The 12,381-nt window shown below is 57.2% G+C and overlaps 1 protein-coding gene across 2 annotated transcripts in view; it reads left to right on the top strand.

Annotated features, from left to right (window-relative positions):
• The window catches only part of NARS2 (asparaginyl-tRNA synthetase 2, mitochondrial), a 56,100-nt gene extending 45,994 nt beyond the window's left edge, over positions 1 to 10,106 (top strand). For both annotated transcript variants that reach the window (XM_077341300.1, XM_077341301.1), the window contains exons 13-15: positions 6,375 to 6,472; positions 7,731 to 7,757; positions 9,653 to 10,106. In XM_077341300.1, coding sequence (XP_077197415.1) covers positions 6,375 to 6,472; positions 7,731 to 7,757; positions 9,653 to 9,797 — 270 coding nt within the window. In that variant the 3' untranslated portion in view covers positions 9,798 to 10,106. The remainder of the gene's footprint in view (positions 1 to 6,374; positions 6,473 to 7,730; positions 7,758 to 9,652) is intronic.
• The last annotated feature ends 2,275 nt before the right edge of the window (positions 10,107 to 12,381 follow it).

The raw sequence follows: 12,381 nt of genomic DNA, 5'->3' as shown, positions 1-12,381 counted from the left end.
TTTAGGCCACCGTGACCTCAGTGTAGTCTTGGCGGACAAGTGCTGTTGTGCAGGCCCTGTGGAAGTTTGGCAGGTCCGGCAGGGACTGGATCTCAGCTGGCATGGGATGGAGAGACTGAAAGAGAGATTTCCCTGAACAAAGAGAGATTTCCAAAATACTAGAGGACCTCCAATGAAGCTGATGGGCAGTAGGTTAAGGATAAATAAAAGGAAATGCTACTTTACACTGAGAGTGATTAAAATGTGGAATTTGTTGCCAGAGGATGTCTTGATGGCCACAGAAATAGACAGCTTTAAAAGGGGATTAGAAAGATTCATGGAGGGTAAGTTTATCGGTGGCTGTGAGATTTGGTGACTGAGGGGAACCTCCACTTTTGGAGATGCTAATCCTCTGAGTCCCAGAGCCAGGAGGCAACCTCAGGAGAAGGCCTCAGTCCCTATGCCCTGTTGTTGGCCATCTCGAGGAACTGGCTGGCTGCTGTGTGAGATGGGAGGCTGGACTGGAGGGACCCTCCCTGGCCTGACCCAGCAGGGCTCTTCTGAGGGTCTTCTCAGGGGAAGGCCTCGGCCTCTCTGCCCTGTGGCTGGCCCTGCAGAGGAACTGGCTGGCCCCTGGGGGAGACGGGAGGCTGGACTGGAGGGACCCTCCCTGGCCTGACCCAGCAGGGCTCTTCTGAGGGTCTTCTCAGGGGAAGGCCTCGGCCTCTCTGCCCTGTGGCTGGCCCTGCAGAGGAACTGGCTGGCCCCTGGGTGAGACGGGAGGCTGGACTGGAGGGACCCTCCCTGGTCTGACCCAGCAGGGCTCTTCTGAGGGTCTTCTCAGGGGAAGGCCTCGGCCTCTCTGCCCTGTGGCTGGCCCTGCAGAGGTACTGGCTGGCCCCTGGGTGAGACGGGAGGCTGGACTGGAGGGACCCTCCCTGGCCTGACCCAGCAGGGCTCTTCTGAGGGTCTTCTCAGGGGAAGGCCTTGGCCTCTCTGCCCTGTGGCTGGCCCTGCAGAGGAACTGGCTGGCCCCTGGGTGAGATGGGAGGCTGGACTGGAGGGACCCTCCCTGGCCTGACCCAGCAGGGCTCTTCTGAGGGTCTTCTCAGGGGAAGGCCTCGGCCTCTCTGCCCTGTGGCTGGCCCTGCAGAGGAACTGGCTGGCCCCTGGGTGAGACGGGAGGCTGGACTGGAGGGACCCTCCCTGGCCTGACCCAGCAGGGCTCTTCTGAGGGTCTTCTCAGGGGAAGGCCTCGGCCTCTCTGCCCTGTGGCTGGCCCTGCAGAGGAACTGGCTGGTCCTCTCTGCCCTGTGGCTGGCCCTGAGGGGAACTGGCTGGCCCCTGGGTGAGACGGGAGGCTGGACTGGAGGGACCCTCCCTGGCCTGACCCAGCAGGGCTCTTCTGAGGGTCTTCTCAGGGGAAGGCCTCGGCCTCTCTGCCCTGTGGCTGGCCCTGCAGAGGAACTGGCTGGCCCCTGGGTGAGACGGGAGGCTGGACTGGAGGGACCCTCCCTGGCCTCACCCAGCAGGGCTCTTCTGAGGGTCTTCTCAGGGGAAGGCCTCGGCCTCTCTGCCCTGTGGCTGGCCCTGCAGAGGAACTGGCTGGCCCCTGGGTGAGACGGGAGGCTGGACTGGAGGGACCCTCCCTGGCCTGACCCAGCAGGGCTCTTCTGAGGGTCTTCTCAGGGGAAGGCCTCGGCCTCTCTGCCCTGTGGCTGGCCCTGCAGAGGAACTGGCTGGCCCCTGGGTGAGACGGGAGGCTGGACTGGAGGGACCCTCCCTGGCCTCACCCAGCAGGGCTCTTCTGAGGGTCTTCTCAGGGGAAGGCCTTGGCCTCTCTGCCCTGTGGCTGGCCCTGCAGAGGAACTGGCTGGCCCCTGGGTGAGACGGAAGGCTGGACTGGAGGGACCCTCCCTGGCCTGACCCAGCAGGGCTCTTCTGAGGGTCTTCTCAGGGGAAGGCCTCGGCCTCTCTGCCCTGTGGCTGGCCCTGCAGAGGAACTGGCTGGCCCCTGGGTGAGACGGGAGGCTGGACTGGAGGGACCCTCCCTGGCCTGACCCAGCAGGGCTCTTCTGAGGGTCTTCTCAGGGGAAGGCCTCGGCCTCTCTGCCCTGTGGCTGGCCCTGCAGAGGAACTGGCTGGCCCCTGGGTGAGACGGGAGGCTGGACTGGAGGGACCCTCCCTGGCCTGACCCAGCAGGGCTCTTCTGAGGGTCTTCTCAGGGGAAGGCCTCGGCCTCTCTGCCCTGTGGCTGGCCCTGCAGAGGAACTGGCTGGCCCCTGGGTGAGACGGGAGGCTGGACTGGAGGGACCCTCCCTGGCCTGACCCAGCAGGGCTCTTCTGAGGGTCTTCTCAGGGGAAGGCCTCGGCCTCTCTGCTCTGTGGCTGGCCCTGCAGAGGAACTGGCTGGCCCCTGGGTGAGACGGGAGGCTGGACTGGAGGGACCCTCCCTGGCCTGACCCAGCAGGGCTCTTCTGAGGGTCTTCTCAGGGGAAGGCCTCGGCCTCTCTGCCCTGTGGCTGGCCCTGCAGAGGAACTGGCTGGCCCCTGGGTGAGACGGGAGGCTGGACTGGAGGGACCCTCCCTGGCCTGACCCAGCAGGGCTCTTCTGAGGGTCTTCTCAGGGGAAGGCCTCGGCCTCTCTGCTCTGTGGCTGGCCCTGCAGAGGAACTGGCTGGCCCCTGGGTGAGACGGGAGGCTGGACTGGAGGGACCCTCCCTGGCCTGACCCAGCAGGGCTCTTCTGAGGGTCTTCTCAGGGGAAGGCCTCGGCCTCTCTGCCCTGTGGCTGGCCCTGCAGAGGAACTGGCTGGCCCCTGGGTGAGACGGGAGGCTGGACTGGAGGGACCCTCCCTGGTCTGACCCAGCAGGGCTCTTCTGAGGGTCTTCTCAGGGGAAGGCCTCGGCCTCTCTGCCCTGTGGCTGGCCCTGCAGAGGAACTGGCTGGCCCCTGGGTGAGACGGGAGGCTGGACTGGAGGGACCCTCCCTGGCCTGACCCAGCAGGGCTCTTCTGAGGGTCTTCTCAGGGGAAGGCCTCGGCCTCTCTGCCCTGTGGCTGGCCCTGCAGAGGAACTGGCTGGCCCCTGGGTGAGACGGGAGGCTGGACTGGAGGGACCCTCCCTGGCCTGACCCAGCAGGGCTCTTCTGAGGGTCTTCTCAGGGGAAGGCCTCGGCCTCTCTGCCCTGTGGCTGGCCCTGCAGAGGAACTGGCTGGCCCCTGGGTGAGACGGGAGGCTGGACTGGAGGGACCCTCCCTGGCCTGACCCAGCAGGGCTCTTCTGAGGGTCTTCTCAGGGGAAGGCCTCGGCCTCTCTGCCCTGTGGCTGGCCCTGCAGAGGAACTGGCTGGCCCCTGGGTGAGACGGGAGGCTGGACTGGAGGGACCCTCCCTGGCCTGACCCAGCAGGGCTCTTCTGAGGGTCTTCTCAGGGGAAGGCCTCGGCCTCTCTGCCCTGTGGCTGGCCCTGCAGAGGAACTGGCTGGCCCCTGGGTGAGACGGGAGGCTGGACTGGAGGGACCCTCCCTGGTCTGACCCAGCAGGGCTCTTCTGAGGGTCTTCTCAGGGGAAGGCCTCGGCCTCTCTGCCCTGTGGCTGGCCCTGCAGAGGAACTGGCTGGCCCCTGGGTGAGACGGGAGGCTGGACTGGAAGGACCCTCCCTGGCCTGACCCAGCAGGGCTCTTCTGAGGGTCTTCTCAGGGGAAGGCCTCGGCCTCTCTGCCCTGTGGCTGGCCCTGCAGAGGAACTGGCTGGCCCCTGGGTGAGACGGGAGGCTGGACTGGAGGGACCCTCCCTGGCGTGACCCAGCAGGGCTCTTCTGAGGGTCTTCTCAGGGGAAGGCCTCGGCCTCTCTGCCCTGTGGCTGGCCCTGCAGAGGGACTGGCTGGCCCCTGGGTGAGACGGGAGGCTGGACTGGAGGGACCCTCCCTGGCCTGACCCAGCAGGGCTCTTCTGAGGGTCTTCTCAGGGGAAGGCCTCGGCCTCTCTGCCCTGTGGCTGGCCCTGCAGAGGGAGTGGCTGGCCCCTGGGTGAGACGGGAGGCTGGACTGGAGGGACCCTCCCTGGCCTGACCCAGCAGGGCTCTTCTGAGGGTCTTCTCAGGGGAAGGCCTCGGCCTCTCTGCCCTGTGGCTGGCCCTGCAGAGGAACTGGCTGGCCCCTGGGTGAGACGGGAGGCTGGACTGGAGGGACCCTCCCTGGCCTGACCCAGCAGGGCTCTTCTGAGGGTCTTCTCAGGGGAAGGCCTCGGCCTCTCTGCCCTGTGGCTGGCCCTGCAGAGGGAGTGGCTGGCCCCTGGGTGAGACGGGAGGCTGGACTGGAGGGACCCTCCCTGGCCTGACCCAGCAGGGCTCTTCTGAGGGTCTTCTCAGGGGAAGGCCTCGGCCTCTCTGCCCTGTGGCTGGCCCTGCAGAGGAACTGGCTGGCCCCTGGGTGAGACGGGAGGCTGGACTGGAGGGACCCTCCCTGGCGTGACCCAGCAGGGCTCTTCTGAGGGTCTTCTCAGGGGAAGGCCTCGGCCTCTCTGCCCTGTGGCTGGCCCTGCAGAGGGACTGGCTGGCCCCTGGGTGAGACGGGAGGCTGGACTGGAGGGACCCTCCCTGGCCTGACCCAGCAGGGCTCTTCTGAGGGTCTTCTCAGGGGAAGGCCTCGGCCTCTCTGCCCTGTGGCTGGCCCTGCAGAGGGAGTGGCTGGCCCCTGGGTGAGACGGGAGGCTGGACTGGAGGGACCCTCCCTGGCCTGACCCAGCAGGGCTCTTCTGAGGGTCTTCTCAGGGGAAGGCCTCGGCCTCTCTGCCCTGTGGCTGGCCCTGCAGAGGAACTGGCTGGCCCCTGGGTGAGACGGGAGGCTGGACTGGAGGGACCCTCCCTGGCCTGACCCAGCAGGGCTCTTCTGAGGGTCTTCTCAGGGGAAGGCCTCGGCCTCTCTGCCCTGTGGCTGGCCCTGCAGAGGGAGTGGCTGGCCCCTGGGTGAGACGGGAGGCTGGACTGGAGGGACCCTCCCTGGCCTGACCCAGCAGGGCTCTTCTGAGGGTCTTCTCAGGGGAAGGCCTCGGCCTCTCTGCCCTGTGGCTGGCCCTGCAGAGGAACTGGCTGGCCCCTGGGTGAGACGGGAGGCTGGACTGGAGGGACCCTCCCTGGCCTGACCCAGCAGGGCTCTTCTGAGGGTCTTCTCAGGGGAAGGCCTCGGCCTCTCTGCCCTGTGGCTGGCCCTGCAGAGGGACTGGCTGGCCCCTGGGTGAGACGGGAGGCTGGACTGGAGGGACCCTCCCTGGCCTGACCCAGCAGGGCTCTTCTGAGGGTCTTCTCAGGGGAAGGCCTCGGCCTCTCTGCCCTGTGGCTGGCCCTGCAGAGGGACTGGCTGGCCCCTGGGTGAGACGGGAGGCTGGACTGGAGGGACCTTCCCTGGCCTGACCCAGCAGGGCTCTTCTGAGGGTCTTCTCAGGGGAAGGCCTCGGCCTCTCTGCCCTGTGGCTGGCCCTGCAGAGGAAGTGGCTGGCCCCTGGGTGAGACGGGAGGCTGGACTGGAGGGGCCCTCCCTGGTCTGACCCAGCAGGGCTCTTCTGAGGGTCTTCTCAGGGGAAGGCCTCGGCCTCTCTGCCCTGTGGCTGGCCCTGCAGAGGGACTGGCTGGCCCCTGGGTGAGACGGGAGGCTGGACTGGAGGGACCCTCCCTGGCCTGACCCAGCAGGGCTCTTCTGAGGGTCTTCTCAGGGGAAGGCCTCGGCCTTTCTGCCCTGTGGCTGGCCCTGCAGAGGGACTGGCTGGCCCCTGGGTGAGACGGGAGGCTGGACTGGAGGGACCCTCCCTGGCCTGACCCAGCAGGGCTCTTCTGAGGGTCTTCTCAGGGGAAGGCCTTGGCCTCTCTGCCCTGTGGCTGGCCCTGCAGAGGAACTGGCTGGCCCCTGGGTGAGACGGGAGGCTGGACTGGAGGGACCCTCCCTGGCCTGACCCAGCAGGGCTCTTCTGAGGTTCTTCTCAGGGAACATTCCCAAGTTGCTCAGCCTTTCCTCCCAAGGCTTCATCCCCAGGCCCCAGATCATCCTCATTACTCTCTTCTGCACCCTCTCAATTTTATCCACATATTTTTTGAAGTGAGGCCTCCAGAACTGCACACAGGACTCCAGGTGTGGCCTGACCAACTCGTTGTACAAGTGGAACTATGAAATCTTGACATTTTGACGCGTTGCCCCTGCTGATACAGCCCAAGTCCCCGTTCTCCTTCTCTATCGCCACATCACATTTCAAGTGCTCCTTTTATCTTAAAGCCAGAGCCATTCTGAAATGAGGTGGCTGTTCAGGTTATCATTCTGCAGTGACCCAATTCCATACCTGACCATCCCTGCCTTTGACTTGGAGGCACCATTCAAAGAGACCACATGGCTTCCCTTCCTTTTAAGGTGGCAGCCGTCGATCTCCTTGTTCCAGATATTGGGGAGTTATGCGGCGGCAGCTTAAGAGAAGACCGTCTGGATTTACTGCAGTCCCGCCTACGGAGGTACAGAGAATTCCTGCATTTGGCTTATTGGGATGGAAATAAAGTAGCTTGCCATTTGGTCACATGGAGGGTTTATTAAGGTTAATTGATATTTGAAGGGGAGCGAAGGATAAGTATTCAGACAGAACAGATGCTCGTTTTGGGAGGTCTGTAGTAGGATTCCAATTGTGCCAATCTGTTGCTTTATCCGTCAAGGAAAACGTGCCTTCTCCTAGAAATTTCCTCGGCTTTCCTCGGCCTCGGTTGTAATCCTGGCTCACCAATTAACTCGGAGGGGAGGGCAAACAATTTGTCTGAAATCGGTCAGACAAGCTTCTAAGCTTTTAATGCTCTGCTCCCTTGAGGACCCTTTTGCAAAAATAAATAAATAAAAATTACAAGCCCACGCCCCTTTGTCTGAACTCAAATTCAGATTTATTTGCAACACAGCTCCAAGTCGATTTTGCACGACTTTTGTAACCTGATAAAATGCTTAACGGCAAATAGATACTTCAAAATCAAAGATTTAAAACGGAATGGAAACTAAAAACATGTCAGGATTAATAGCGTACCAAAAGCATGGCAGGTTTCCAATAACATGCTTTTGGCCTAATTTGCAAGTTAAAGGTAAAGGTAAAGGTATCCCCGATGCAAGCACCGGATCATGTCTGACCCTTGGGGTGACGCCCTCCAGCGTTTTCATGGCAGACTCAATACGGGGTGGTTTGCCAGTGCCTTCCCCAGTCATTACCGTTTACCCCCCAGCAAGCTGGGTACTCATTTTACCGACCTCGGAAGGATGGAAGGCTGAGTTGACCTTGAGCCGGCTGCTGGGATTGAACTCCCAGCCTCATGGGCAAAGCTTTCAGACGGCTGCCTTACCACTCTGCGCCACAAGAGGCTCTTAATTTGCAAGTTACGGCCCTATATTTGGCCCCCTGCTTGGAAGCCTCAGTTTTTCCTCTGGAAAGGAGGCTCTTAATTTTCCTTTCCTTAATTTTCCTTTCCTCAGAGTCACTGGGAATCCAGGGCGGGGGGGGGGAGGGAAGGGCAGTGATCTTATTGTGATTCCCCACATAAAGTGAACATCTGGAAAAGACGTGCCCTATGGACATTAAGATAGAAATACATTACGATAAAAAAATACAAGAGCATGCCATGATGGGGGGAAATTGCCAAGTGGGGTACATAGAATCCTACAGTTGGAAGGGACCTCCTGGGTCATCTAGTCCAACCCCCTGCACTATGCAGAGACTAATTATTTCTGTTGCTTCCACAGGATGGGGCAGGAAGACAACTACCAATGGTAAGTGTAGCAGAAATTACATGCAATGCGTTGTTTATTTTGTGTGTGTGTGTGTGAGTCATAGAACAAACATTTACAGTCTTGTTGTGTGAGAGACCAGTTTTTTCGTGTGTGGGATGTGTGTGTGTGTGTGGAAAGTGCCGTCAACTCATAGCAACACATGGAAACCTCACAGGTTTTTGAGGCAAGAGATAAAAAAGAGGGGGTGGTGGTCATTGCCTGCCTCTGCCTAACAACCCTGGGCTTTCTGGTAGGGAATAACCTCTAAAAATGGTTGGCCACCCTGCCCAAATATACCTCTGCAAACTACACCTGTGGACTAGATTCCATTTATTGTCTCTCTCCCCCTCTCGCCCTTTTTCTTCTTCTTAAAAGATGCGGTGCTAGGAAGTTAGATTTGAATTAATTTATTTTAGTTTTAAATCTGTCTGCTTTGACATTAGTGTGGTTTTTACGACCTGTAATCCGCCCTGAACCTTCAGTGAAGGACGGATTAAAACTCTAAAAATAAACAAACATACTTTGTTGTTATATGCGAAGTTGTGTCCGACCCATCGCGACCCCATGGACAATGATCCTCCAGGCCTTCCTGTCCTCTCCCATTCCCAGGAGTCCATTTTAGTTTGCACCGACTGCTTCAGTGACTCCATCCAGCCACCTCATTCTCTGTTGTCCCCTTCTTCTTTTGCCCTCGATCGCTCCCAGCATTAGGCTCTTCTCCAGGGAGTCCTTCCTTCTCATGAGGTGGCCAAAGTATTGGAGTTTCATCTCCAGGATCTGGCCTTCTAAGGAGCAGTCAGGGCTGATCTCCTCTAGGACTGCTTCAGTGACTCCATCCAGCCACCTCATTCTCTGTCGTCCCCTTCTTCTTTTGCCCTCGATCACTCCCAGCATTAGGCTCTCCTCCAGGGAGTCCTTCCTTCTCATGAGGTGGCCAAAGTATTTGAGTTTCATCTTCAACAAACATACTAACCTGAGCTAATTTTGCTCTGTCTTCTGGCAAGATTAGGCTAGTCTGGGCCGTCCAGTTTGGGTGCTGATACTCAAGTAGCACTTTTTCTGCACATTTGTCAAAGCAAGCAGACGGTGGACTTGTCATGCCGAGTTGAATAAAAACAGAGAAAACTAACCTTTTTGAGTGGGTTCAGAAAGCCAGGACTGGGTGGTGTATATTTGGGAGGAGAGAGATGCTACAGGGGGCCATTTTGAGCAGGTCTGTGAGAAAATAGTTTCCATTTTATCCAGCGAGGCTCACCTTCAGGAATATATTCGTAGCACGACAGGTTTCAGTCAGGTTAGAAGTCTCCAACTTCCTGTAGTAGTTACCTGTTTCAACAGGTGCTACAGGGGGCCATTTTGGGCAGGTCTGTGGGAAAATAAATAATAGAATAGGCCCTATTTTATCCAGTGGAGCTCACTCTGAGGAAAATATTCATAGCCCGACATGTTGCAATCAGGTTAGAAGCCTCCAATCGCCTGTAGTAGTTACCTGTTTCAACAGGTGCTACAGGGGGCCATTTTGAGCCGGTCTGTGGGAAAATAAATAATAGAATAGGCCCTATTTTATCCAGCGGAGCTCACTCTGAGGACAGTGCCCAACCTCCATCTCACTGAGAACAATGCTTTAGAGCAGGGGTAGTCAAACTGCGGCCCTCCGGATGTCCATGGACTACAATTCCCAGGAGCCCCTGCCAGCATTCGCTGGCAAGGGCTCCTGGGAATTGTAGTCCATGGACATCCGGAGGGCCGCAGTTTGACTACCCCTGTTTTAGAGATTCTAGTCTGCGCAGAAATCAAACAAACAGGAAGTTACGGTGCCAGTGTTTCTGTAAGGAGGGGCATGCCACAAACAGGAAACACGGTCGGTGTAATTCCTCTACCGGTTTGCACTCCAGGTACCTCGAGCTGCGTCAGTTTGGATCAACCCCACACGGAGGCTTTGGAATGGGGTTTGAGCGCTACCTCCAATGCATCCTGGGAGTCGAGAGCATCAAGGACGTCATCCCCTTCCCCAGGTCTTCCCACTCCTGCGTTTTGTAGCACTGCCGCTCCTTTGCTGAGGACGGGACTCTTCTGCAAACCCGTAGCACGCCCGGACAGTAAAATGGATCGCCCTGGAAGGAAGGACAAAAAGAACAGACCCCTCTTTTCCCCACCCACCCCAACTGCACCAGATAATCTTAGCGGACTCGAAAGTGTGACATTTTGGAAGCCAAGGCGAGTTTATATTCCTGTGCAGGACGCCGAAATCTACAGAGCCCCTTGTGTGGTAGTATTGGGTCTGTTTCAAAAACCAGATCGCTGTGTTTGAGCCACGACCGGAATGAATAAAACAACACTTTGCCAGGAGTTCGTTAATTTGCAAGAATAGTTTTGGCTGAAATCAGCCTTCTGGGTTAGGAAGGATGGGAAGAAGAAGAAGAAAAGTTGGTTTTCATACCCCGCTTTTCACGACCCTCAGGAGGCTCAAAGCAGCTTACGATCACCTTCCCTTCTTCCCCCCGCAGCAGGCATCCTGTGAGGTAGGTGGGGCTGAGAGAGCTCTGACAGAACTGCTCTGTGAGAACAGCTCTAACAGGACCGTAGCTCGCCCAAGGTCACCCAACTTGGCTGCAAGTGGAGGAGCGGGGAATCAACCCCAGCTCTCCGGATTAGAAGCTGCCGCTCTTAACCACAATATCAAGCCGGTTTACCACTGCACCAAGAAACGAAAGTAGTTGGCGGTACCATGGCCTGCAGGCTTCAGAACTCCAGTACTGTTGCTGTTCTTGTGATGAGCAGCCCAGCTCCAAGTTCCAGAATCCTGCACTAAGATAGGAGGTGACACTCTAATGAGCGGAATATCGGGGCTGAGCATCAGCACAGGAGTAGCTGAATATTCTTTGTCCGCCTGCATTAAAATTGGAGGGACAACTCATCATTACACCCACAAAGTCTTTACTATTAGGAAAGTGAATTACCTGCCCTACTCCCCAGCAGTTCTGCATGAGTCACCATTCTGAGTGCGCCTCGTGACTGGAAAAGAGGTCATCCCAGAGCAGAGACTCATGCAGGGGGGCAATTTGGGCAGTCACCTTTTGCAGGTGAGTCATTTGGGTGACTCTCTTCACGAGGGCAGGTTCAGGGGGATAGCTGTGTTAGTCTGGAGCCACAGAACAGGATTCAAGTCCACTGGTACCTTAACGGCCAACGGAATGGTACCGCTTTACTCTGCTCTGGTTCAGCCTCCCTTGGAGTCCTGTGTTCAGTTTTAGGCACCCAAGTTGAAGAGGGATGTTGACAAACTGGAGCGTGTCCAGAGGAGGGCAGCAAAGATGGCGAGGGGTTTGGAGACCAAGACGTAGGAGGAAAGGTTGGGGGAGCTTGGTCTGTTTAGGCTGGAGAGGAGACAACTGAGAGGGGATCTGAGAACCATCTTCAAGTATTTAAAAGGCTGCCATGTAGAGGATGGAGCAGAGTTGTTCTCTCTTGCCCCGGAGGGACGGACCAGAACCAATGGGATGAAATTAATTCAAAAGAAATTCAGTCTAAACATCCAGAAGACGTTCCTGACAGCGGTTTCTCAGTGGAAGAGGCTTCCTCAGGAGGTGGTGGGTTCTCCATCTTTGGGAATTTTTAAGCAGAGGTTGGAGAGCCATCTGATGGAGAGGCTGATTCTGTGAAGGCAAAGGGGTGGCAGGTGACAGTGTATGAGCGACAGGGTTGTGAGTGTCCTGCACAGTGCAGGGGGTTGGACTAGATGACCCAGGAGGTCCCTTCCAACTCTGTGATTCTATGGTTCTTGGGTTATATAGAAAGATCCAGTCCCTACACTTTTGTGAGCTCTTGTGACATTAGCTCTTGTATCAGATGATGGGAGGATTGGCTTATTAAACTACATACCCTCGAAAATTCTGTTTGTCTTTCACACCCTACTGGAATTCCCTTCTCAAGGAGTAACTGATGTACAGAGATGGACTCCGAAGAAGCCCCCTCGGAATATTCTAAATAAAGATGGCGGAGTAACCAACCTCTTAATGTCAGCTGATAGAGAAAAGGCCAGTTAAAACATTTTACAGTTTCCCGTGCCAGTTTATGTAGCCGTTGAAGTGTGCTCCTCTCCTTGGGTGGATGGATTAATTCTTCATGTTCCACCAGGTCCCATCATGATTCTATTATTCTAGATATTCTAGATATTTCCCCATGGAGGCCAGCCCTGTGATGTCATCCATAGAGCAGGTGAACTAGCTTTGGGCTAGGCATAATACTTCCGACCTGCTTTGGTCAGGTTGTAAGAAAGATTTCCTGGCTGCGCAAAGAACAAACGGCAGGAACGTGCAAGAGCTACAGCCGCCATTAAGAAGGGAACCAGGCAGGCCGATATAGATGAGGTAGATTCCTATGTCTGAGGCACCCTCTCTTTCTTTTCCTTTTGGAGGCAGCCTTGAAGTCCCCCCCCCCGGTTGTTTTCTCCCAAACTCCCCAAAGAACGCATTGGCAGAAAAGAACAGTCACTGTGAAGGACTCTTCTCTGGTTTCCAGCTTTATTGGCAGAACATCCAGGTTCGAACCTGGCAGAACTTTCGGTGCCGACCCTGAGCAGATTTCGTCTGGAAGATCACATCGTGGCGGTGCGGGATTACTC

The sequence above is a fragment of the Paroedura picta genome, chromosome 6 (genome assembly GCF_049243985.1).
Source record: "Paroedura picta isolate Pp20150507F chromosome 6, Ppicta_v3.0, whole genome shotgun sequence".
Taxonomy (NCBI): domain Eukaryota; kingdom Metazoa; phylum Chordata; class Lepidosauria; order Squamata; family Gekkonidae; genus Paroedura; species Paroedura picta.
This window is presented reverse-complemented; position numbering and strand designations above follow the sequence as displayed.